Raw genomic sequence first — 21,663 nt, forward strand, 5'->3', positions numbered from 1 at the left:
TAACCTCTGCGGGCATGCCGCTGTGCTGCTATTCTGAAAGGCAGTGTTGCTTTCTATCCCTGCTTCCCCCGACCTGGAAGTTCCTTCAAATGAGCGGGCTCTGAGAATGTAGATCAGGTGGGATCTGGTCTCTGGTGTGGATACTGAAACTCGGGAGGCCACTGCCTAGAATCTCCAGCTGACCACAGTGGCTGAACAGAGCATGCTGCCTTCCTCTAAGGAGATAGAACAAGAACAGGCAGAAGACTAGGCCTGAGAGGTGTGGGAAGGGGAGTCAGGAGACCTGGCTGTAGTTCCAATCCTGCCATTGACTTGGTAGGTTACCTGGAGGAAATCACTGAACTTTCAGAGCCAAAGCAATCCCACCAATAAAACGGGGACAAGTTAAAGCATGCCTTCCCCTCTACCACCTAAATGTGGGGAGGGCAAGTAAGAGAGAGACCAAAGTCCTCTGAAATATTCACAGGAATACAAGTGTTTTTTGAAGTTTAACTGCCAGGAAGAGCAAGAAAGGACTGGATCCAAAATTACCCCAAGGCTGAGCAGCACTCACCTGATGATGGCGCTGGTGAGCAGAATCGTTGGTTGGCTCCTGTGGCCAAGATACCATCTCCTGCTGCTTGAGGGGGAGTGAGCACCCGGGTGGCATTTGGGGGTGAGCCCAGTGGCCTTGAATCTGTCAACGGAGGTCCTATCTGTGATTGGACAGTCTTTCTTTGCAAAGTGCTGGTGTTCTCGATGCTGGCACAAGAGCTGGGAATGGAAGGGGGCAGGCTTGGGACAGGAACCAAACTCCTCTGGGGGCAAGAGCTGGGGCCAGTGGCATTCTCTGTCTTCACAATGATGCCGACGGTGTGGTTCTGAAGCCCCCCAGCCGCTGGTGGCGTGAGGGGCCGGGGCCAGCCTTGCCGGTGGGAGAGGCCTGGTAAGGGGGTGTTGGCGCCTGGAAGTCGCCGGGGGTCCGTGGAATCAGTGGGGCTGCTGTAGAGGTGTGGGCCATTGGCTTTCACCTCTGTGCTCACTGGCCCGTTGGCAGTCCCGCAGGGGGCTTTCTTGGATTTTTCCGCACAAGAACTGCAGCTGATGTCCTCTAGGGCTGGGGGCTGGTGGGGTGGAGAGCAGCTCAGGGAATTCTGGGTGCTAATCCCTGAGGGGCAGGACAAGGGGCAGTGGGAAGGTGTAGGTGCCTTGTCAGCTGTTTGCAGGGAGGTGGTGATTGAGCTGTCAGTCACAATAACAGGCTTAATATCAGCCTTCTCTGTCTGTTCAGAGTCCCAATGCGAAGGCATCTGCTTAGCAGATAAATGTTTCAATATGCTGCACTGGAGCGCAACAACACTACAGAGCCACTGCAACGGAAGGAGAGGAGAGGAGAGGAGGGTGAGAGGCCTGGGAGGCGCTGGTCCTTCCTGCCCCAGTGGCCAGGGCTAGAGCAGAGCCGATAAGCGCCGTTTCCGAGGTCCCATCGCGAATGCCCAGAAAAGGTGTGCTGGACTTCCGACAGGATTCCACTTCCAGTCCCAAGTGAGACTTGTTGGTGCACTCAGCAGGCAACACCCTGGTCAGCAGAGCTTGGGGTTCCCGTTCGGGCTCTGCCCCTAAGGCTCACCTCGCGAACCAAGAGGCGGCAGGTACCCTAAGCCACTGCTGTGCGCTCAGCACTACCACCTGACTTCTCTGGGGGTCTACTGCGCTCTTTCTACGAGACGGATGTGCCCGTCTCGCAGCACAGCAGGGGGCCAACGGAGAGAAGCAGACTGGTTGACTCTGTACTTCTTCTATTTGCCTCAGAATATTGGCCAGAAGTTCTCTCCGGAATAGTCAACTCTTGGGGGATGGGGGTGGGGTGGGTGGGGTTGCAGAAGATGGGGATGGGGATGGCACTGAGGCTACTTCCAGTAACAGCTGTGGTGCGATGGAAGGAAGACTGGCTGCAGGATCCCGGCCCTGCCTTCACTCACCTCTTGCTGCTCTGCCTGGGTGGCTAAGTGCTCAGAGTTCAAAAGGTGCATCTGCGATTCCTCAGGGATCCCATTGCAGATCAGCTCCCCGTCCCGAATGGCCGCAGGTGCAATGAGAGGGGGTGGAAACTGGTACTGGGATTTGATAGCATCAGGAACCTGTTTAGGATAGACAGGAGGAGGAAGGAGAGGGAGATGGCGTCAACAAGTCCAGCGGATTCTGCCCCGACTGCATTTTTTCTGCTGGTGGAGCCAATGCCCATGGGACCATCATGCACTCTGGGGTCCACTAGGACAAGAAGGATCCGTGGGCTGCAACTGCTCTGTGCCTCAGACACACACTCGTCAGCCTGAGAAGGCACAGAAATGGAGACAGCAGGCACATGCTGCCACCCCCCCCCCCAACTTCTTCAGCAAAGTCTAAGGCCCACAGAGGGCAGAAAACACTGCTTTGGCCTAAGAAGTGTAAGACTGACTCTGGACACAGACTCACAGCAGTACTCTAGGCTCCCACTGCTCGGCATCAAGTTTGGGAGGGGAGTGAGCAGTATCTGACAGGCAAGAAATTGAAGGAGGTCATGTTCACAGTGGAAATGCTCGGCATGAGGCCTGGCCTGTGACAAGCACTCAGTCAAGGTCAGTTTTCTTCAGCCATTCATTCAAGACTAATCAAACAGCTAAAGACCTCTTTGTTGTACAAAGACAGAAGACACATTCTGAATCATACCACGTAAGAATGAAAGAGCCACACCACAAGCAAAGAGTCATTCATACATCCGACCAGTATTTACTGGGCACCTCCTGAGTCTAGGTACTGTCCCAAGTCCTAGAGATCCAGAGACTAATAAAACTTAAGCTCTGCTCTCAAGGAGCACACAGTCTACTTGGGGAGATAAACACAGAAACATTACAACACAGCACAATGAGTCCTAGGATAGAGGCATGGCTAAGGAACTATAAAAAACATAGAGGAAGAGTGCTCATTTTTGTCTGGGTCGGGGGGCACAGGAATTTGGGATTAGGAAAGATTTTACAGGAAGGCAGTATTTGATCTGAGCCTTGTTAAGTTGAGAACTTCCAGGCAGAGGAAGGGGAACTGAGGGCAGTGGAGCAGCATACATGGCACAGAGAGGTGGAAGCACTTGGTCGATTTGGAAAACATTTGGAGGACAGATGACCAAGTCCTTATGGAGGATAAGGGGAGAAGAGGTGAAAATGGTTTCTAGCATTCTGGTTTGAGAGGCTGGGTGGAAACTGTGGTTATTTACTGTAGAAACAAGAAATACAAGAGGAAGAGCAGATTTGGAGGCAGAAGACTTTTGGTCTTGGGCAAGTTGAGACTGAAATGCCCGTGGGATGGGTAGGCAGACATAACTCTGCATATGAGGAGAAAGGCAAGGCAAGTGGAATTAAGAGTCAGCACCATTAATATTGATGGCCGGTGCCAGGGGCTTGTCTGAGGTCATCCAGGAATGGGAGGCGGAGGAATGGAATGGTATGCAAATCTAAGGTTGTCCCCTGGTGAAGAGTGAAGACATAGCAGGAAGATGAATCCCCAGCAAAACTATAAAGTTCTTAAGCTGATTTTGCTGAACTGCTCAGTCAATGATAGAGATGTTCCAGGACAGAGCTGAGCAGTCCTTGGCCACAGTCCTCAATCCGCTCCCAGATTGCCTAAGTACAAAATGCTTCTCAGAAAATTCATGGCCTTGGATTTTCCTCAAGAACAGGGAACCCTTTATAGAAGGGGAGGGGGTGCCTGGGTGGCTCAATTGGTTAAGTGTCCGATCCTTTTTTTTTTTTTTTTAACAGATTTTATTTGAGAGAGAGAGAGCGTGCGCGCACGTGCATGAGGGGAGAAGGTCAGAAGAAGCAGACTCCCGTGGAGCTGGGAGCCTGATGCTAGAGTTGATCCTGGGACACCGGGATTATGACCTGAGCCAAAGGCAGTGGCTTAACCAAATGAGCCACCCAGGTGCCCCTAAGTGTCCAATTCTTCTTCTTCTTTTTTTTTTTTTAAAGATTTTTTTATTTATTTGACAGACAGAGATCACAAGTAGGCAGAGACACAGGCAGAGAGGAGGCAGAGAGGAGGAAGCAGGCCCCCTGCCGAGCAGAGAGCCTGATGTGGGGCTGGATCCCAGGACCCTGAGATCATGACCTGAGCCAAAGGCAGAGGATTAACCCACTGAGCCACCCAGGCGCCCCCCCCCCCCCTTTTTTAAAGATTCTATTTATTTATTTGACAGGCAGAGAGGCAGGCAGAGAGAGAGGGGAGGAAGCAGGCTCTCTGTGGAGCAGAGAGCCCGAAGTGGGGCTCATTCCCAGGACCCTGGAACCATGACCTGAGCCGAAGGCAGAGGCTTTAACCCATTGAGCCACCCAGGTGCCCCAAACAGCAGGGTTTTATCAAGGCTTCTTGACCTGTTCATTTTAGTCATCAGGTTCTCTTCCTAATCTACAGTTCAGATCTCTTTTAAATCTATTTCACTAAGGTATGAGTCATGCCACCTCTATAATACCCCCAACTGAAAACACCTTCATTTAATTTTGGAAACTGGTGTTTGCACTGAAGTGTAAATATTTACATGGTTAAGAGATTGTCATACAATTTCCAACAGTTAGCATCTTGCTGGTGCTGACATCCACTGCCAAGTGATGGGAGTGGTGTGAGTGCGTTAAAGCGAGGATGCCACCAAGTGGCCCTATTTGAGAACTGCTGGTCTCCACTGGCATGGAGCACCATCTGTGGGATTTCTCAGAAGATAAAATTCACCCCTATGTTTGTGTATACAGTGCTGGGCTCTCCAGGTTAAATGAGGGAACTGACTAGTTTATGAAAACAGCCTCAACACCCCCAAATGCTTTTCAACAAAGGGATTTTTTTTTCCCCTGTTGATCTCTGTAGACACATTTTATTTATTATTTTTTCAAGTTTTTTTTTTTTTTTTTAATTTGAGAGAGAGAGAGAGAGACAGACAGTGAGAGAGGAAACACAAGCAGGGGGAGTGGGAGAGGGAGAAGCAGGCCTCCTACTGAGCAGGGAGCCCGATGTGGGGCTCAATCCCAGGACCTTGGGGCCACCACCTGAGCCGAAGGCAGATACTTAATGACCGAGCCATCCACGTGCCCCCACACTTTATTTTTAAAAAGCTTTTATTTATCTGACAGAGAAGAGAGAAGCAGAGAGCACAAGTGGAGGGAATGGCAGAGGGAGAGGAAGAAGGAGGCTCCCCACTGAGCAGGAAACCTGATGAGGGGCTCAATCCCAGGCCTCTGGGATTGTGACCCAGGCTGAGGGCAGACGCTTAACCATCTGAGCCACCCAGACGCCCCTGTGGACGCACTTTAGCAACTGTCAAGTGCATATGAATGTTAGGTAATATTACAGCCAAGGCCACAATTTGGGGGTATTCATGATATATTACCAGCATCCTGGAAAAACTGTTTTAACTCTCCTTTAGTCATTCTCCTCTTAAGTTCCTCAGCCGGGACAGGTGGTCCTCTGCTTCATCACCACCGCCTTCACCCCACCAGGCAGCTCTGGGACGGGGGTCATCTCCCAGGAACAGAGAGCATGAGTGCCCCATGAGGGTAGCAGAGGCAGAGCACATCTGTTGGCAGAAGGGGCTAAAGAGCACTGATCCTCAGAACAGGAGACTCGTAGAATTTGGGGCTTGGCCTTGGAAGTCCTGATCTCCATCCTCAAACATGAAAATGTATGGTCATATTCACCACTTGTTGAGACACCAGAGACAAAAGTCGGGGCTTCAGTCTCCTTATCTATAAATTTAGGCCCATGATCCTGTCTGTTCCCTGAAAACAATCAGAGCCTACCATCTTGCCTGCACCAGGCTGGGACTCACCTTCAAGCTTCTTCTTTTGACTGACTGGAGCACACGGCGGTTAGGAGGGTGCTTCTTATGGATTCGGTTCAGGAAGTCCACTTTGACCACGTGCTGTGAAATGGTGTCCTGGAAACGGTCAAACACCTGGCACCGATTGCTCAACGTCATATTCTTCTGGTTCAGCTAGGGACAAAGGAGACACACTCTCGCAATGAACCTCAAAAGGCATCCCCTTCCCAATGACCTCTATTCTCTAGGTTCGAAAAATAGAAGCTCTTGGCCACACAGGCTTCTTCTATCAAGAGCTGTTATTATAGCAACCCTCCTATCAGAAGGCCAGGGGAACATGGGTAAGACATCCTCCCTCCGCTCTGCCTGGTCTAGCCAGGGAAAGCTGGTATGTTCTATTCCCTAGAGAGGCTTGAGGGGGACAGGAAATAGGAAATTAGCCAAGAAATGCCCTTCAAATTCAGCCTCTGACAGCTCACACCTTTTGTCAGCATACCCTAACAGAGCACAGGTTTCAGTGGAGATGCAGGCCTTGGCCCTCAAGACCCAGACTCCCTTTCTAGAAGGCACTCTTGCCCACAGGAAGCAGGACAGTTTCCTATACAGGAGTGTGGCTGACAGCAGGGATCAGCACCAGAACGCCCATGCACCCTGCCCTAGTCCTCTTTCAACATAACACGGAATAGCAGCAAGCCCACTTGGCTCCCACAGTCCTGCTCTACAAGAGGTGGGAAACTGGGACTGCTCTCAAGAGGCCAGAGGGAGGGAAGAACGAAGCTGATGCAGCGGCACACAGAAGGCATACAAATCCTGAGCCACCTTTCCGCTTCCACGTCTGGTCCACTACACTGTAACTCAAAAGAAAAGATCTGCACCACAGCTTCCTAATTAGTCAAGTAGGAAGAACCCCTAAATGGCTAATAAAAAAATTACCTAATTAATTTTTCATCTGTAGGAAAGCTGCTCTTTAAGATTCGTATTTGGCCATACCACTCATGGTTGCTTTTTTTCCAGTTCAGCAGGAGGCAAAATGAAACACTCATAACTGCGGCTCAGAGAGAAGCATCCTCCTAGCTGAGCCCTGAGCAGCGTCAGCCGAATGAAGAGGCCGAAGCAACACGCGTACAAGTCTCTAACTACGGTCCCTCAGTGCAACGCGAGGAGCACACGGTCACGCTGAGTGTCACAAGACATTCCATGGTTATTACCATCTGAGAGACAGTGTCTTAAGCGATAATCTCTTTTTAATCTGAAAGGCTGCTCTTCTGAGGGAGCTGCTCTTCGGAAGCGCTCACCCATTCAACCTTGTAAATGACTGTTCTTAGTGCCTAGCAGGAAAGGAACTAAGCTTAAGCCTCTTTTGGAGACAGCAAACTAGAGTTCTGTTTGAGCCCCAGGAAGCATCTGGAAACTGCACCCGAGACTCCTGGGAGAGAAGACAGAAGGACCCTCACACCATTCATTCATTCGACGAATATCTATTATGTACCATGACAAGGTGGGTGTCAAAAACTAGAGAAAGGAAAGAGACTCATGTGGTGCCCAAAACACATTAGGGTTTAGTCACTAGCTGACTGGCTGTGACCCATGCCAATTCTTCAACTCTCCTGAGTTACTGGGAGTTGACTGCCTGTGATAATTCCTAGGATAGAAGAATAAATGTTTTAGAGTTTCTTATTTTGTTTCCTCTAAAAATAAGAGGCAGGAAAATATGGAAGCAACTACTACAAGAGCATTTATTCCCATAAGTTGGATCTAACATACTCCCCTTTTAGAGCTGTAACATCAGCTGCTTAATTCACTGTGGAAGAAATTATACATAAACAACCAAGTCTGCCTGTACAGCTAAAACAAGGCATTGCGGGGAAAGGCAAAATGCACAGCTGAGGCATTTCAAAATAATCAAACCTGAAGAGGACGGTCTACAGAACCCAGTATCTGCGAGATTATGGTGAACTCTGGTACAAACCTGACCCTACTATGCTTTCTACTGAATCAGTCCACACGTTCCAGCTGTGCCCAAAGAGAACTGAAGGGGCGACGCTATACTTACCACCACATGTTCGATGTGATTCGGACACATCCATCTGCCCAGGGGCATGGCAGTGAGCGGTGGCTCGAGGCAGTCCATGTGGAACAGGAGGGGGCAATAGTCACACTGGATGAGAGGGGCCACACGGCAGCTCCTGCAAAAAAGAGTTGTAGGCCATTTCTGTGGCAAGTTGGGAAATTCAAACCAACTCTGCACTGTGGAACAGCCTCTCCTCCTTAACCCTCACTACGTTCTCCCAGAGCCTCCTCCCCCAGTGATCAGTTCCACTCACGATCAGGAAGATGGATGAAGTTCGGGGCTGCCACCAGGCTCTCCATTATTCTCTCTTTTCAGAGGAATGTGTCTTGTGGGGAAGGGAATGTTTATTTGGAGTACAGCTACAGTGGCTGTCAGAGCAGGAACGATCAATGCTCAGTACCCACAAGGGGAAGACGGCCAACTCTGCTCTGATCTTTCTACTCCTTAAAAGAAAGTTAACTTCTACCTCATTAAAAAAAAAATCTCTAGCCATGTTTCTAGAGTCTTACACTAAAGCAAGAAAAGATGTCTCTTCTGCACGAAGCACTCAGCAAAAATGACACACAGAGATCCGTGTGCTGGGGAAGGATTTTGTAACATATTATTGTATGCATGGTTTAAGGGAGGAGCTTCAGCAAACACCAACTCTGACTTGTAACCACGATTCTCCTCAGGTTTCTGAGATGCATGGGAGCCTCGGCCTGGGCCTGGCTCAGAGTTCTACTGCTCTACTATCTAGTTTCCTACAGCTTTTGTTGTGGAACATTTCTTTTTTTCCCTTTGGCACATTTCTTTTTGATAGCTATTTTCTCCTGCTATCCTGCCCTTCTAAGACACCCAAGCCACAAAGTCCGGCTTCAGTAATTGAAGCAGCAGGTTCCTGTCACTGAGGAGATCCTATTTGAAGGAAACCAGTGTCTCAGGAAAGCTACAACTGGGGAATCCTGGAGGCGTTTGGAAGTCATCCAGTCTGATGCATACTAGCTACATGGACACTTGAACTACTTTTAAATTCACCTTTGGTGATTTAAAAAATTATCTGCCTTTTCCAGGGACCTGTGTCTCTGCTGGCCAGAGCTGCTCCTCTTAGCTAGTTTAAGTATCTCCTGCTTCTGTTTAAGTCCAACTCCTCTCACCCAAGTTTCTATAAACACAGTCTCAGGTACTTCAGGGAATTTGTTAAGACAGTCAAGGCTCTGGTTAGTCGGTCAGCCAGTCTCTGTACTCACACCATCAGAATACGGGTTGTCCACATTTAACAGAGAGGGTTTGGAAGAGGATACAGGAGAGAGAAAAAATATCATTTGCTGACTATGGAGAAGAGTCCTTAGGATGGAAGAAAAATACCTGTTGCATGTGAAGCAGACTTTGACTGGTAGGGGAACAAGACCATTGTGATCTAACTCGTGCTGTGTCTTTTTAACGTTTTTCCCTGTGGTTTCCTCCTTTCTTCTCCTCTTGCTAGAACCTAGAAGAGAAATTGATGGTGCTGAGCTTTCCTGGATGTTGAGTTCCTAGTCTGGGACACAGAAACAACAGTATGTGAAAGATCAGATCTCAGGAAAAAGCTGTGGCATGGCCTAGATATGGGTCTCTCTCTGAGACCCCTTGGGATGGCTTCAAATGAGAAACATAATAGGAAAGCAGGGAAAGGAACACAGATAAAAATCAGAACCATGGTCAGAGGTCATTTGTTCTGGGGCAGAAACACAGCTAGCTCTATGTTTGGCAAATATGAAGCAGTCAAAAGCCTGGGTTGTTAGATACTGGTAACCTAAGGAAATATAAGGGCCCGAGTCACTCAACAAAGACTGTTTGATGGAGGTACCTGAGGAAAAGACTGTAATTTTACTGCATTTTTAACAGAAATCAGAAAAGCTTGGATTCCATATACAACCTGCTGACAACCAGGATTTTTTTTTTTAAATTTTAATTATTTATTTATTCATCTGAGAGAGAGAGAGAGAGAGAGAGAGAACAAGCAGGGGGAGCAGCGGGTAGAGGGAGATAGAGAAGCAGGCTCTATGCTGAGCAAGGAGCCCGATGTGGAACTCGATCTCAGGACCCTGGGATCACGCATGACCTGAGCTGAAGGTAGCTGGTTAACCAAGTGAGCCACCCAGGTGGCCCCTGACCAGGATTCTTTTTTTAAAAAATTTTTTTAATTTTAAAGATTTTATTTATTTATCTGACAGAGAGAAATCACAAGTAGATGGAGAGGCAGGCAGAGAGAGAGAGAGAGAGAGGGAAGCAGGTTCCCTGCTGAGCAGAGAGCCTGATGCGGGACTCAATCCCAGGACCCTGAGATCATGACCTGAGCCGAAGGCAGCGGCTTAACCCACTGAGCCACCCAGGCGCCCTGACCAGGATTCTTAAGACTCCCAATTTCACCTTCTCTGGGAAAAAGAAAGGAACATCTAGAAGCTTTGTGGTATCAAGTGGAAGACATGACTTGATTTAAAAAAAAAAAAAAAAAAAAAGTATGGAGGGCAATTTAGTAACATCTTACCAAACGATAAATGCATAGTTATAACCCAGCAATTCAAACATTAGAAATTGAAATTTACCCTACAGATACAATCACATGTACACAATGATATAATTATAAAATTTGTTGAAGCACCATCTATAGCAACAAAAGATTAGGAACAATCGGAATGTCCATTACCAGGAAATCAGTTAAATAAATTATGGCATGTCTATATAATAGGTCATTATGTAACCATTAAGAAAAACTGAGGGGGACGCCTGGGTGGCTCAGTTGGTTAAGCAGCTGCCTTCGGCTCAGGTCATGATCCCAGCGTCCTGGGATCGAGTCCCACATCGGGCTCCTTGCTCAGCAGGGAGCCTGCTTCTCCCTCTGCCTCTGCCTGCCATTCTGTCTGCCTGTGTTCGCTCTCTCCCCCTCTCTCTCTCTGATAAATAAATAAAATCTTTAAAAAAAAAAAAAAAAAAAACTGAGGAATGCCTACATTTAATATGGAAAGACTGCTAGAGGATATCGTGAAGTGAAAAAAGCAAGGCGTAGAGCAGTATGCCAAGTAAGCTAGTTAGAGGGAAAATACCGAGCATATTATCTATAACTGCTTGTATATGCACAAAGAAACTCTAGAAGGAAATACACAAGAACCAAACAGTGGTTATCTGTGAGGGGTCGGAAGGTAGGAACAAGGCAAATGGCAGACGGGGCAAAAGGGAAATTTTTCACTTAAAGTCTTTGTATATTTTTTCGCTTTCAAACCATGAGAACATATTACCTGTATTTTTAAAAAGGTGATACACTGAAGGGCAGAAAACAAAAAACTGAATAAGCAGAGTAAAAGCTAAAACCTTAAAAAATGTCCAGGAAGAATGAAGAACAGGAACCTGAGGGCAGCTCCGCGCACAGTGACCCCACAGGCAGCACAGCCTTCCAGCCCGACAGCAGCCCTTTGGGGAAGCTGGGGTGAGGTGGGGGTGGGGTGTAAGAGTTTGGCTAACCTGGTAGTGCGGTGGTACAAGTCAGTTCATTGGGCAACTGAAACTGGGTGGGGTTCCGCTCCATGGCGGCAGCGATCAGCAGCTCAAAGGGCCGCCTTAGCTGGGGCTGCACGTAGTCCGGCTCCGCTGCCACTGGCTCCTCGTCCACGTCAATGATGTCCTCGTCGACATCATTCTGCTCAGAAGTGGGGGTCTCTGTGCTGGCATTGGATGTGGGTGTGCCAGGCCGGCTGGCTCTCCTTTCCAGGATCCGGGCATGGGCAATGGCCTTGAGCTCAGTTTTGCTGGCTGATCTGTCCAACAAGTCAGTATCACTGCTGGGGGATGTAGTCCGTTTGCCGGATTTGTCCACCAGTCCATTAACGTGGCCCAGCTCCTTTTTCTGCTCTCGTTTCTGTGCAAATGAACAGGCAGGACCATCACATCAAGTACCACAAAAGAGAAAGAAACGGATACTACCAAGTCCTTGCTAGGCCACTAGCCAAAATTATGAAATTTTCTAACCTGTCAGACTCCTCCGCCTGGAGACTCGGAACACCGGTCTCACACCTGTCTGTTCAAGTTGACAAAACTACACCTGAACTACACTAAACTAACAAACTACAGCAGCAGAGAATCACCAAACAGCAGGGAAAGTTAGAAACAATTATACACGCTTCTCATACATCCTTTACTCTAAGTCATCGTATGATCCACACTATCTCTATACAAAGCACGGAGGCAAAGGGATAAAAAGTTACCACAGTGAGAATAAACAGAGTGAGGCTAAGTGAGAACAGTGAGAAAAACATAAAGGGATTCAACATCACTGTAGTTTGCCTTGAAGCATCCTGACCTTCTGAATGGTTTTAAGAATTTTGCTCCAAATAAAGTCTGCAAATACAAAGGTAAGAGGTAAAATAGGCAAGCATAGCTCCCTGTCCAGGGAGGCTGGGTGCTAACATGTAAAGTAACTACACTACAAGGTGGACGGCGGCTGGTGTGTGGAAGATAGCCACCACAGTGTCTGAGACCAGTGGCTTTCAATGTTTCAAGTTTAACTAGAACTCTGAAAGAGACACTTCTTCAAATGGGATGATGGGGAAATGGAAAAAGACTATGTTTACTCAGTAGGACTGGATGGCTGGTATTACATTTTCCTCTAGGACTCAAAGGAGTGGTCAAATGAAGGTTTAACACTGGTCCCCAGTCAGGAGACCTGGGATCTGTCCCTGTACTGCCTGCCAATGATTCCTTATGACCCTAGATGACTCAGGTTGGTGTGCAGGAATTTCTCTGTTTGGAAAGTAAGACTTATAAAACCTTTCTTCTCTACCTTTCAGAGATATGGTAGAGAAAGAGGGTCCCATATATGAAAAGGATGAAGGCTCTGAGTCAGGGGAAGATCCAGCCTCCACTAGGAACAGGACCTGAACATCAGAGGTTGCTGAGGGCCAAAGGATGTATCATTTCAGTCTACTTCAGCATAACTACAGGAGGTCAAAGGCGGACAGAGATAGTGGTGCTTGGCAAAGGCAGACTTGACAATGAGCAAAGAACACTATGTTAGAAAAAGGCTACTAGAATCCCCACCAAGCAGCTCTGCTTCTAGAAAACTGATGAAGAGGTAACAGAGCTTTGGAGCGAAGCAATTCGGCTCAAATCTTGGCTCTGTTAATTCTTTACTTCTAACTTGGGAAAGTTACTCTACATTAGTGAGCCTCAGTTTCTTCCTCTTTAAAATGGAGGTACAACTCCCCTACCCACAGATGGCTGTATGGATTAAATGAGACAACATATGCAAAATACCCGGCACATGATGGGCACCAAACTAATGTTAATTCCTCTTTTCCACCCTCTTTTCCTGGCTTCACTTCTCCCTGAGCTGTTCCCAACCCTTTCACATCCAGCTTCTTCAGTGGCAGGTTTCTGAAAGGCCTCCTGGCTGGCAGGTGCTACTAATGGGCCCTGCTCTAACCTAACCAGGGACACATAGGAAGAGATCTTGTGAGGTGGACAGGCTGGAGGACAGCCTGGTTTGTGGACCTTAGGAGATAATCAAACTACAGCTGGGGCTAAGTTGTTGACTGGGCCTTGCCTTGCCTTTTAATAAGAACCCTTGTGCACATGTTGAAAAATAAAAGTCTATCTGTTTACCTTCCTAAAGGCCAAAAACTGTTATACACATAAACCACAATCTCTGAATCATCTCATCCTGTTTCTGCAACCAAGGAAATCATCATTCATTGTGACATCACGTTCAGGGGCTGGGAAAACAGAGGTGATGTCACAACGAAGGCAAGTTGCTTGCTGTGTAATTAGTGTGATGGGAGGGAAGGAGATAGTTTACGATTCATAGACAGATTCTAATCCACAGTCTATAATTTGAGGATTGGGTCTCTCATAATCTGGATGGAAACACACCTACTTCCTTTTTTGAGAAAGAGGAATTTAGCTTTTGCAAGCCATAAAAGGTCTCAAAACAGAAAATCACGTTCTCCAAGCCAGTGCTGAATTATCAAAGACAAGGGAAGGGGAGCTAAAGAGGGATTAGGCAACCTGGGGTGCAGATGGGTTCAAAGTCTTCGGTCCCTCATACACCTAGCCAAGCCTCTGGATATCAGTGACTTATTTGCCTTGGGGTAAGGGAAATCCTTTTTCCACCAAGCTAGAAAAGCTTGTTTTTCTTTAGCCATTTTCAGTCATGGATATAGCTGCCACATTCAAGCCACTTATCAGCCTACTCCTGTCACTAGTGAATGAACAGGGCTCAGTAAATTAACACACCTCTTCTGCCCATTTCAGCAGCTCATGTTTGGATTTTAGGCCCTACTGGATTCCAAAGAGTCACCATGGGGAGAATGAGGGTGATTCCAGGGCTGGAAAAGACAAGAAGAAGGGACGAAAATGCCTTCAGGGCCAGGCCATCTTAGCTCTAGAATATCAGTGCTCTAGATCTGGCATTCTGAGCAAAGCCTGCAGGAAGCAGCATTATTACCTTTCGGCGAACAGTGCACCGGTGACACATCCACTCCCCAGGAGGCAACATCTCTTCACTCAGTGGAGGGTTACTGTAGGGAAAAGACAATGGCAAGACTAATTACTAACCTTTGATGCAGCATGAAAAAGCCTGGCTGGGTCTGGCACAAAGACGAAAGTCCCCTATTCTGGCCAGTCCTGCAAGCACTGCTAGGGTGCTCTCTTCCTTCAAAATGGTTACCTAGCATTATTTGTAATAACCTCAAGAGTGAGGACCCCCTCCCACATCTCAGAAAGAGAAGAAATCCATAGCTATGAACACTAGGCTTACAGGAAAAGACACAAAGAGCTAGTTTGGAGCCTTAAGAATCATTTCCCAAACTGTACCATGCTGATAAAATCATTGCTAGGTCCTCCACACTCCTCAAAGTCTGTCAGTGTAAGGCTAAGCTCTTCCACCTGCTATTCGGAGCCTGTGTAGCACAGACCCATCACCCCTTCCCAGGACCCACCCCCCCCATCCCCTCCTGTCAAACCAAAGACTTGCAGATATCTCTTTCTCTACACTACTTTTTCTCCTAGAAAGCTGTGCCCTGTTAAAACCCTATTAATCCTGTAAAACTTGCTTCAATCAGCATATGGTAGATTAAAGATGGCTGCAAATTCTTTGCTACTCCTACTATCCAGAGGTAGGCCATTTCCTTCCTCTTGAATGAGGCTTGTCTTGTGACTTGTTTTGACTAATAGAATGCCCCGGAGGTAACCATGTTGTAACTTCCGAGGCTGGGTGTTAGGAGACCTGCAGATTCCATTTTTACATGTTTGGAATGTTCCATCTCAGAGCCCTGCTGTCACGCTGAGAGGCCACACTGTGGAGACTTAAGGCACTCCAATTAACAGCTTCCTCTGGATGCCAAGCCAAAAGCCAGCATGAACTACTGCTGTGTGACTAAGTCCTCTTGGACCATGCCAGCTTAGACGAGCCTCTAAAGGACTGCGGTCCCAGACAACAGCACACTGAGCAGAAAAACCACCCAGCTGAGCTCAGTTAACCTGCAGGCTTAAGAGAGATAATAACTAGCGTCTGTTTCAAGCCACTGAGTGTTGGATAGCTTTTTACGCAGCAACAGAAAACCGAGTACAGCTCCTCCATATGCTCTTCCTGGGTTACTCAGACATCCCGGACCTCTGAGCTACATGGTTTAGTTCTCTTTTTGTACTTTCTCTACCCCCACCGCTTTCTCTTTGTATTTCTCTTGTTTTCCCTTGTGTGACAGGTTTTTTCTTTTCTTTTCAAGTAATCTCTACAACCAACATGGGGCTCAAACTCACGACTCCAAGATCAAGAGTCATATGCTCTTCTGACTGAGCCAGACAGGAACCCTAGTTCTCTCTTTTCTTATTTATTACTTATTGTAAGCTCTATGCCCAATGTGGGGCTTGAACTATCATTCATTCATTCATTATAAGCTCTATGCCCAATGCTGGGCTTGAAGTCACAACCCTGAGATCAAGAGCTGCACGCTCTACCAACTGAGCTGGCCAGATGCCCCTCTTATTTCTTTCATTAGAGGGCCCAACACAAAGACTGGATCTCTTCCCTCTCTGTAGGTTTATATTATAATACAGAGGTTGTACACAGAGTAGTCACTCAAGTCAATACTGAGTCAGAATCAGAGCTGTGTAGGGCAGGCCTTACTGATCCTCCGCTGATTTCCATTAAGGTAACACCAAGAACCATATAATGAGACTTTATTAAATCCTTGGGAGGGTCACATTTCTAATGTCTATACAGTAGTGGTTCTCGAAGTGTGGTACCTAGATCAGAAGGAAAAATCAGTATCATCTGGGAGCTTATGAGAAATGCAAATTCTGAGGGACACCTGGGCAGCTCAGTCAGCTGGATGTCTGCCTTCGGCTCAGGTCATGTTCCCAGCATCCTGAGACTGAATCCCCATGGGGTTCCTTGCTGGGTGGGGAGCCTGCTTCTCCCTCTGCCTGCCCTTCCCCTTGCTTGTGCTCTGTCTCTCTTTGACAAGTAAATAAATTAAAAAAAAATTTTTTTTTAAGATTTTTATTTATTTACTTGACAGAGAGAGAGAGAGAGAGAGAGAGATATCACAAGTAGGCAGAGAGGCAGGCAGAAGCAGGCTCCCTGCTAAGCAGAGAGCCCAATATAGGGCTCAATCTCAGGACCCTGAGATCATGACCCGAGCCGAAAGCAGAGGCTCAACCCACTGAGCCACCCAGGCGCCCTAGTAAATAAATAAAAGCTTTAAAAAAAAAAAAAAAAAGGATGAGAAAGGGGCACCTGGGTGGCTCAGTCGATGACACATCTGCCTCCAACTCAGGTCATGATCCTGGGGCCCTGGGATTCCGGGGCCCAAGTTAGGCTCTGCTTTAGCAGGAAGTCGGCTTGAGATTCTCTCCCTTTCCCTCTGCCCCTGCTCCCACTCATGTTTTCTCTCTCTCTCTCTAATAAATAAAATCTTATAAAAAAGAACCCCCCTCCCGAGAAATACTAAAAAAAAAAAATTGAGGGCTGAATAACATAAGGACTCTTCCTGAAGTCCCAGGGCTTAATATTACATTGGTCTGTTTCTAGCTAGGAGAGCACTTGACTTGGCAAACATTTCTCGCTCCTGCTTTGCCATGCTTCCCTGCAGCCCTAGGTATTCTACCAGGCCTTCACAGGTCCTTGCTTCCTTTTCTCCCTTTTTCCTTGGTGGAATCTCAGGAGATCCTTACTAGGAGGCAGAAAACTGGAGCACACTGGTCTACTGTGACAGGTCTTCAAATCCCAGAGGACCACAGATGAATGTCACCTGTAAAGTCTTTCCCACTTCTCTCCAATGGATTTTTACATAGGCCACATCCAAACTAATGAGATGCCTGCATGTAATCTGCAAAGGCCTACAGACTGCTATGCTTCAGCAGCTGTCATATTAAAATTAACCCTGAAAAGGCTGTCACTTCTGATTCAGTTTTTCATCCTTTCTTTTCATCTGCCCGCTTGGCTTTGTACCAAGACACTATCCACCAAACATGTAAAGCAGAGGTGGGCAAGGCAAGGTGGTTTGAGCTTCGATCTTTTACCAAGATGTAAAGGGCCTCCTGGCCACCCTTCACACTTCCCTCAATCTAGCCCCAACCCCTGCTGGCAGAATTAGTTATTTAAAGCACAATTCTGACCATATCACCCTCCTAATTAAAAAGTTCTTCAGTATCACCCCTACCCTACCCTATCCTTTATTACAGGATAAAGTTTAAGCTTTATCAGTATTAGTATTATAGGTTAAGACTCCTGTGGCCAGAATTCTCCATCTTTCTCCAGCTTCATTAACCTGGCGGCTCCCCACACAGTCCATACCCTTCCTCCACACTGCATGTCTATTCATTCTGGAGCTGCTCCCTGTAATTACAAAAGCTGGGCCTTCCCTCATGTCTTCACCCAGTGGACTCTTTATGTTTTGGGGCTCAAGTCAGGTAGTGCCTCCAGGAAGCCTTCTCTGGCAACCCCTGATTCCCTATAGCAGTTCTGTGCCACACTGTACCAAAATCCCTTTCTTTATGGCTTATTTATCTTTGTACCTCCACACTCTGCAAGATGCCTGGCACATACTAGGTGCTCAATAAAGCTTGAAAGAACTGAGGGACACGAAAAGAATGAGCTTCTAGGAAGTGAACGTAACCCTCCAAAGTCATGAGGCAAGGCAATGCAATTGGGAGGACCCTTGTTTTGGTGGTTAAATCACATATGAAATAATTTGTTTTCTAAGTCACAAACAGTAAGACATCAGAGTCAAAGTCCACACTTGCAAACCTGAGACTCACTGAACCACCCCACCTGACTCATTTATATCTTCTTTAAACAATTTGATTTCTCATTTCTTTTTCTAAACACGTGGGTCAAATGCTTAAAAATTTTAAGACTTTTTTTTTTAAAGATTTTTTTTATTTATTTGACAGAGAGATAGAGATCACAAGTAGGCAGAGAGGCAGGCACAGAGAGAGGGGAGGCAGAGCAGAGAGCCTGACGTGGGGCTTGATCCCAGGACCCTGAGACCATGACCCAAGGCAAAGGCAGAGGCTTAACCCACTGAACCACCCAGGCGCCCCTTAAGAGGTTTTTTAAAAGTAGCTCCTGATTGGTTTCTAAAGGATCACTTTCAGGGAAACCAAGTTTAAGAACACTCATTTCTCAGAATTCTAGATCACGGCTACAGGCTCTTCTTGTCTGCCCTAAAGTGCATGATGAGGGCTGTGAGTTTGGTTTTGTTTTTTAAGATTTTATTTATTTGACAGACAGAGATCATAAGCAGGCAGAGAGTCAGGCAGAGAGAGAGGGAGGAAGCAGACTCCCTGCTGAGCAGAGAGCCCGATACGGGGGCTTGATCCCAGGACCCCAGGATCATGACCTGAGCCGAAGGCAGAGGCTTAACCCACTGAGCCACCCAGGTGCCCGAGGGCTGTGAGTTTAGGGAATAGCACAAGAAAGTCAGAGTACTGTCTCCAGGATGAACATAGAACATTTAAAAGAGTGAGGCCTTGTTGAGATGTTGCTGCTTTCTCAGAGAAAGAATGTACATCTTGAAATAAACGTGAAAATGCAGTATTTTGAGAAGGCAGTAACTGTAAGATAGAATGGACAGGGAAGGAAAGTCTGTGTTTCTAGACAATGCTTAGCGCAGGTACAGCAGGAATACAGAAACTGCCCATCATAAAGTTTTCTCGGTGTTTCCTCTTTGCCCCTAGCAATTCCTTTCAAGATATTTAGTAGGCAGTCCCCCCCACCTTTTTTCCAATTTATATGACAGCAAGAGAGGGAACACAAGCAGGGGGAGTGGGAGAGGGAGAAGCAGGCTTCCCTCTGAGCATGGAGCCGGACATGGGGCTTGATCCCAGGGTCCTGGGATCATGACCTGAGCCGAAGGCAGATGGTTAACCATCTGAGTCACTGAGGCGCCCCAAGCAGGCAGTTTTTCAACTCAATTATCTAGAGCAAAAGGATTCATGAAATGGATCCAGGAAAGAAAGACTGTTGGAGTAATCAGCTCAGGAACTATTTTGTAAAGAGGCTGCTTTGCAAAAGACTAGTTTTGCTCTATGTCAGAAATACTGCCAATAAGGAAAGGATTCTAGGGAGAAAGGAGATTCTGTAACCTCAGGGCCCTCATCCACATCCTGAAGACTTTCCCATCTCAAAGCTCTTTCCCCCATAAGAATGATACTCCCTTGTGTGCAACCCTGAAACAATTATACACATGCGAGTCTTTAAACCATGATATGTTTGTCAAGAAAAACAAGGCTTTGTCTCAGCATCCTCTTATCCTTATGTATCAGTGAAGACAGGGTGCTAAGGGCCATTCTCTATAAAAGGAAATCATTAAAAGTTAAGAAGTCAGGTAATGTTGGAAATGCTCTATCAGAGTTTCCGCTGCTCAGCAGTGAAAACCATGAGGACGCTATAATGTGCCAGTGCTGCTTGTAAAGACATCAATATGCTTCCTAATCACTAAAGCCTAGAAATAGCAGAACGATTATCTCATCTTACATCTACATAGTGTACTACAGTTCACAAGTGTTTTCACAGATGGTCTTATTTGATCTTCACCAGCTCACTGTGAGAATTCTTACTCCCATCATGCAGGTGATGAACAGGACTTATCTAACGCCACAGAACCAGTGAAGTTGCAGAATTACAACCCAAATCAGTTTCCTGGCTCTTTCAAATCTTGAGTCCTCATTCTGTCAGCTATAAAACAGTTCGTAACAATAGAGCTCTAATTCCTCAAAACAAAACAAAACAAAACAAAACAAAACTTTGGTAGTTCTCTTATTTCTGGGGGACACAGTGGACTATCCATCAAGGTAGCGTTCTCAATCTCAAGGTTGAGCACTTCCTTCTCCATCAGTCAATATTTATTGCATTCCCACTGCTTACTAACTAAACTAACTAACCAGTGCCATGCCAGAGGCACCACACTGGAGGAAAGAGACAAAGCAGACAAGTTATGATCTATCCCACCAAGAAACAGCCTTTGGGGAGAGAAGATCAAAGTCATTCAAGCATTTAATGAACAATTAATTATTTCACACTAGGCAATGTGCTAAGTGGTGAGATTTCAAAGTCTTTGTTCTCAGGGATCATAGCCTAGAACAACTTGAAAAGGAGAGCTGACCACGAGACCACATACAATCAACTATGAACTGAACCTACCCTAAAGACCTACAGAGGACTCAGCTGTTCATCTAGAACCCAAAAGTACGTTAAGACTTTAGCATTCCTTCTGAGAACAGTCCAAGTCCTAGAAAGGAAGGGGAGTCCTGGAAAGTCTGTGAGCTGGCTTGTCTTGGGAAATGTAGCTCTTTAGAGAGTACCCTGTGAGGGCAGAGCTTCTGCAGATATCCATCTGCCTTCACTGCTATAAATGCTTCCTCTCAGATCATTTGTTAAAAAAGCCCCAGCCTGGGGGGCTCAGTTAGGCCTCTGCCTTCGGCTCAGGTCATGATCTTGGGGTCCTGGGATTGAGCCCCGCATCAGGCTCTCTGCTCAGTGGGAAGCCCCCCCCCCCCGCCTGCCTTTCTGCCTGCTTGTGATCTCTGTCAAATAAATAAAATCTTAAAAAAAAAAAAAAAAGGCCCTGGCCTGCAATTCCTGGCCAGAAAGTGGCTATTCACAGCTTTCTAACTTGCTGTTTGACCACCACCTGATCTCAAAGACATTCTGTTAGCTATAAAACAGTTCGTAACAATAGAGCTCTAATTCCTCAAAGACTGTACATCTGAAAGATATGCATCTCAAAGCCTGGTGTGGCTCTCTGTGAGGCCTGTCAGGGCCTATAAACCGATGACAGTAATACCTGTACACAAACCAATTAGAAAGCTGGTCAAAGCATTAATTTTTCTAAGAAAGATTTATTTATTTTAGAGAGAGAGGGAATGTATGCAGGAGTGGGGAGTCGGAGGGAGGGACAGAATCTCAAGCAGACTCTGTGCTGAGCGCAGAGCTTAATGTGGGGGTTCATCTCACAACCCTGAGATCACAAACTGAGCCGAAATCAAGAGTGGGTCACTTAACTGACTGAGCCACCCAAGTGCTCCTGGAGATTTTAAGTAATCTCTATATCCAACAAGGGGCTGGAACTCACAATCCTGAGGTCAAGAGTTGCATGTTGTTTTGACTGAGCCAGCCAGGCATCCCAACGATTTTTTTTCTTTTTAATTCTCTTTGGGAGAATGGGGACTGACTTAACTGACTCAGCCACCCAGGTGCCCCTGCATTTATTTTTCAAAACTAAAACTCCTAAAGCCAGCCTCTGCGGCAGGACTCCAG

At 46.8% G+C, this 21,663-nt stretch overlaps 1 protein-coding gene across 1 annotated transcript in view; it reads right to left on the minus strand.

Moving 5' to 3' along the window:
* Nucleotides 1–21,663, minus strand: part of PHF12 (PHD finger protein 12) — a 42,202-nt gene that overhangs the window by 5,908 nt on the left and 14,631 nt on the right. The window contains exons 3-9 of the mRNA XM_059147809.1: nt 14,347–14,419; nt 11,370–11,763; nt 9,237–9,357; nt 7,872–8,004; nt 5,828–5,992; nt 1,962–2,120; nt 554–1,349 (exon numbers count right to left, since the gene is read on the minus strand). Of these exons, the coding sequence (XP_059003792.1) occupies nt 554–1,349; nt 1,962–2,120; nt 5,828–5,992; nt 7,872–8,004; nt 9,237–9,357; nt 11,370–11,763; nt 14,347–14,419 (1,841 nt within the window). The remainder of the gene's footprint in view (nt 1–553; nt 1,350–1,961; nt 2,121–5,827; nt 5,993–7,871; nt 8,005–9,236; nt 9,358–11,369; nt 11,764–14,346; nt 14,420–21,663) is intronic.

Source organism: Mustela lutreola, chromosome 15 (genome assembly GCF_030435805.1).
Source record: "Mustela lutreola isolate mMusLut2 chromosome 15, mMusLut2.pri, whole genome shotgun sequence".
Taxonomy (NCBI): domain Eukaryota; kingdom Metazoa; phylum Chordata; class Mammalia; order Carnivora; family Mustelidae; genus Mustela; species Mustela lutreola.